Genomic DNA, 4,896 nt, shown 5'->3' on the forward strand with positions numbered 1-4,896 from the left:
AAGGAATAACCTTCCTTATCTACATGCTTAATTCTTCAGTCTTCGAAGTTATCCGATTGAAGGTTAACTTTGACTATTTTTCGTTCGGTTATCAATCTAATTTTTTTCCTTCTAAAGGAATTTGCCCATTTTTTTTCGAATGAGGATGATGTGATAACCGCTTATTTCGGTATTTTCCGAATTTAGGAAAATGTTCTGTTTGCGTTCTCTAAGCCGTGCCGTTGGGCCGAGCCGGCTGCGAAGGACCTTCATGTCGGAAGGATTCGCTTGCGCTGAAGCGTGGGAGAAACGCTTCGAGAACCGGCTCCTCTCCAAAGTCAACCTGGAAGAAATGTACTGCGACTTGGAGAATAAACTGAATCACAAACGACCGGTGACTGCGGTCGACGTCGACATCTTCGCCAACTCGATCCGTTCCTCATCCCACATCCAGGAACTGGAAGAGCTCGTCCACAGATTCAGGCAGACGGCCCGAACCGTGGACACTCTCGAGTCCACACACCATGCCGTGGTCAGGGCACTTCACAGGTACGATTCATCGGATTTCTAATCCTATAGCCTAAGCCCGGCGCCACACTAGACGATTGCGACGGAAGTTTCCGCTGCACAAGCTTACATTCAAAACAGCGACAGACTGAACGGAAATTTCCGTCGAGCTCCGTTGGTGCACCATTGTCCGTCAATGAAATGTTCCGCTGGGTTTTATCTGAACAGATAAAAACAGCGCAAAGTAAAGGGGGTGCGCCACACTAATGACAGACAAGCATAGAACGGAAGAGGCAGGCAATGAACTTCAAGTGAAGCTGATCTAAGATGGACGTGGACCAATTTATTGTAGAAGTTCAGAACAGGCCCTGTCTATGGAATTTGAAAGACGCTCGCCAAATCAAGCTATAATCATCCCATAGTATTAGAAGAACTTGACAGATCGAAGTTCCCTATAGAGACAGTAGAATTGACCAAGTGCTACCCTTTTCATATTCAATGGATGAATCCAATGTTCTCTCTTTCTCATCCACTTCTCCATTGTCTTGTAATACACAGAACGAAAGGTTTCATTGTTCCATACACGATCAACTGAGTCACGTTATCGAACTGAATATTCAAACAGTTGTAGTCATTCGGTTCATGTGGCTTGTTCAGGTTGGGCGGATTTTTCGTCGTGGAAACTTATGTTGAATTCCATCTAGTGTGGTGTCGGCCTAATGGTATGTGCAGAGGATTGCGAAGAGCAATCATACGCATAAATGCAGATTGAGAAGCCAAATGAAGATCCACCATCTCTATCAAGAGTGTAGTTGCCATGTGGTGTCTTTGTTTTCTTCATTCTGATCCTTGTATAGCCTTGTATATTCAGTTCAAACTGCCCTTTATACAATTAGATGTAAATAATGCAAATAATGAAATTTTTGTAAATAAAATAAATAAATTACCTTAAAAGGGTTGTAAAGGACAGGCTGTGTGGGGTTTTATCAGCCAAGTGTGCATTATTTTTGATGGGTTTCTGTGTTAATCATTTAATACACTGAAAGACAAATTTAACGCACCTCTCAATTTATTTATTTGAAAATTAAATATATTGTCTTCCTACATTAGGTGCAGGTAATTAGGAGCTATCTTACCCAAAATAAACTGTAAATAAGGTTTTGTTGCATTCGCACAAAAAGTAGCATCATGCTCTATATTGCATCCTTTTGAAATAACTCTTGAAGTTCTAATCATCTGACGCTATTACATGAGCCTATGTATAACTTGATCTTTTTTCTATCTTGACGATTATTTATAGTTTTAGGTTTCGTGTGGGCAAAATCCTAGAACAACTGCTTAAACACATTCCCCCATCTTTCATTCATACAATCTTATTCCCGATCACCAGTTTGGGTTCAGAAGATCTCATTCCACTATTCTGCATTGCCATCCTATTGTAGACATCATCGCTCTTGAGCAAAAGGAGTACTGCTCTAGTACATCCTAGATATGAAGCAAGCTATCAATTGGATACTTTTACCTACTACCCATCCTAAAATCTTACCTAACCAATAGTTATTTTATCAGCTGGCTATCGCACATATGCAAAGTACCAGGAGGAAGTATCTTCGGCCCCATCCTCTACACAGTATACACTGCATACAACATACAAAAATGTGAACATGTCACTTTCACACTTTGGAGAATAACACTTACAATGCTCCCATTTGCTACATTAGTATCCCTTTTGCACCATCTAATATAGTCCGCTATCTTGGACTACATAGTGACACAGAGGATACAGGGAACCTACACCCGACTAAAAAGAAAAGAGCTAAACAACCTCTACAGACTTCTTAAAAGAATGTTGGAAAAACAATCAAACGACTTTGCAAAACAAATGACTGAGTGACAATAAAAGAGATTTATGCTGACACATAAGAGTGACTTTCAATGAGTAGTTCCTTTTTTCTTATTTATGTACTTTTTTGTATTCGTTTTGTGTTGTGTTTTAAGATATCAAATTTACTTTAGCGTAGCAATTGGTGCTGGTGTAATTTAATAAATTTAAAAAAATAGGAACTACAGGGTTTTATAACATCTTCAGGTCTGGAATCAATGTAGTTCTCATGGCTTCAGTTATAATCAGGCCTGCCATCTTTTGAATATTGTATGTCGATCAGTGTTTGATTTGCCTTATCATCAGGCAAACATTTATGATTATTAATCTTGCACTTTCATTTATCATAATTAACAAGTGTAACTGATCCGTAGGTACGCAGACACAGAAGATCTTATGCGAGTTCTCAATGATCGGCTCAACTATGGCATATTCCCCGATGACTACTGCCTTATATTCTTGATGGACGGGTTTATAAAAAAGGGTGATTTTAAAAACGCCGCAAAGGTTGCATCTCTGTCCATGCTTCAGGAGAACTTTGAGAATAAACTGGTTAATCATCTTGCGCTCTACAGTTGTCACAAGTACCTGCTTGATCCGGTTGAATGGCATCAGACTGTTGAGGAGAAGAATGAAGAAGAAGACGACGAGGAAGAGAAGTGGGTACGTGTCAAGTACTTGAGGAACCCTTTTTTTGATGACCACTTCGATCTCAATGATGCTAACAGCTTAGTAGGAAAAACGTTGTTACTAGTTGGGAAGGAAGTCGATGATGTAAGCCATCAAATCTTAGGCGCAGTTCTCTACAAGAAGTACGACACGGCAAAACAGCTCATTAAAGAAGTAATTGACAGCAAAGGCAGAGTTTATGAAGTCTGTTTAAATCTAGCTTTAAACGCATTAAAGTCTTTACCTGTTGAAGAAGGTGAAGCAGGGGAGAAGAGTAAAGAATTAATAGCATCGATGACATCAGAAATAGAAAATTTAAAAAGCAAAGCTGTTAATACTGAAGACCCCCTTATTAAAATAGAGGAAGAAATTAAAAAGCTCGTCAAACAATCAGAATCCGAGCTTATATCGAAACAAAAAGAGGTAACTTGGTTTAGAAATAAGTTTTAAACAAAATATGCTAAAAACACTATTTGGAAAATATTAACGTATATTAACAATTTACAACGTATACTAACAATTTATAAGAAATTGCAGTAGTTTTAAAATATAAATAAATAAAAGTTTACCATGTTTAAATATTATAATTTATTACTTTTATTTTGTAGACTTATGACAAATGGGAAACAGTGCGTGAAGAAGTTCTAATGGACGAACTAAAAGAGATCAAAAGGCAGTCCAGATTAAAAGAAGTCGAGAGGAGAAAGGAAGAGCTCACTTTGAAGGAACAGAAACTGTTCTTTTTTGATAATGAAGATAAAATTGATATGGCCATAGAAAACAAAAAAGTTGTTTATCCAAAGAAGTGGCATGGTAAGAAAAAGAAGAAGAAATCAGACTCAGAGGGCTATATTCCCCCTGAAATCGTTAAACAGTATAAATCTTCTCCTTAGATAAATAATTTTTAACTAGTCTGTACAGTTTGGATTTGAATTTTTATTATTTTCCTCTTTAAATAAATTTGTTTTTGAGTATATTGAATATTTACTGTTCCTTTTGAGAATTAAATTAAATTTTATCATACATTAAAGATGCTTAACATTGCAATAAAAAATTTAAATGTTTATACAAGATTTTTATAATGTCAGGTTGATAAGCTTGTTTATGTATTGTACATTACTATTGAAACAATTACCAAACTTATACAACATTGGTCCAATCGCCAAATTTGGTAAGTGATGATTGATTAGCAAGTTTTGTGTAAACCATTTAAAATTAGGTTAGGTAGGTTCATTAACGTTTGTACCATCACAAGTACAAACCATCAACAACCTGGCGGGAGCATATGCAGTCGAGTTTTGGCAAATCTTGTTATCTTGTTACAAAATACAAACCCAAACTTGAACTGACAGTCGGCTGGTCCCCATCACATTTGTAAGCCAGGTTTAGGTGATTGGTTTTTCACTGTCAGATCAGAACAGTGCGAGGATTTTACTAGAGACTGGTAGTCGTGACATGCGCAGATGTCACATTCGCTCTCGTCAGATCACAAAATGCTTACTTAACTAGGGACCAGATTTATATATCAAATAAAGTATAAAATAAAAAATAAACTAGAAACATTTAGCTATGCATTTTTTAAAAGAATTTTTTAATTTATCCATATTTGTTGAAAAATCTAATGAAAGGTTAATAAAACAGAAAATAAACCTTTAATTTTCAAATTATTTAAAGTAACATACATTTTTAAATTCTTGTAAATAAAAATATCTTTCAAGTGCTAAACAAAATTCTATAAAATGAAAATGCATTTTTTTTGTGTTAGGGAATTATACTAGTGTGTAATTTATATTATGTTGGTGGTTTAATATATGGTTTTAAAATGGTTTAATATAAATGTATACAATATAGTATAAAAA

At 35.9% G+C, this 4,896-nt stretch overlaps 1 protein-coding gene across 1 annotated transcript; it reads left to right on the top strand.

Annotated features, from left to right (window-relative positions):
- Nucleotides 1-3,983, top strand: LOC106670034 (28S ribosomal protein S27, mitochondrial). The gene is made up of 3 exons (XM_014400021.2): nt 1-528; nt 2,743-3,460; nt 3,646-3,983. The coding sequence occupies exons 1-3, from the start codon at nt 191-193 to the stop codon at nt 3,928-3,930; spliced, it is 1,341 nt and encodes a 446-aa protein (XP_014255507.1). The 5' UTR covers nt 1-190; the 3' UTR covers nt 3,931-3,983.
- The last annotated feature ends 913 nt before the right edge of the window (nt 3,984-4,896 follow it).

This window comes from Cimex lectularius, unplaced genomic scaffold (assembly GCF_000648675.2).
Source record: "Cimex lectularius strain Harlan isolate CLEC.00 unplaced genomic scaffold, Clec_2.1 scaffold38, whole genome shotgun sequence".
Taxonomy (NCBI): Eukaryota; Metazoa; Arthropoda; class Insecta; order Hemiptera; family Cimicidae; genus Cimex; species Cimex lectularius.

Excerpts from the sequence above, each read along its gene's own strand:
- LOC106670034 (XM_014400021.2), top strand. The coding sequence starts at position 191 with ATGTTCTGTTTGCGTTCTCTAAGCCGTGCCGTTGGGCCGAGCCGGCTG. Across the intron at positions 529-2,742 it reads GTGGTCAGGGCACTTCACAG|GTACGCAGACACAGAAGATC; the intron begins GTACGATTCATC and ends ACTGATCCGTAG. Across the intron at positions 3,461-3,645 it reads TTATATCGAAACAAAAAGAG|ACTTATGACAAATGGGAAAC; the intron begins GTAACTTGGTTT and ends TTTATTTTGTAG.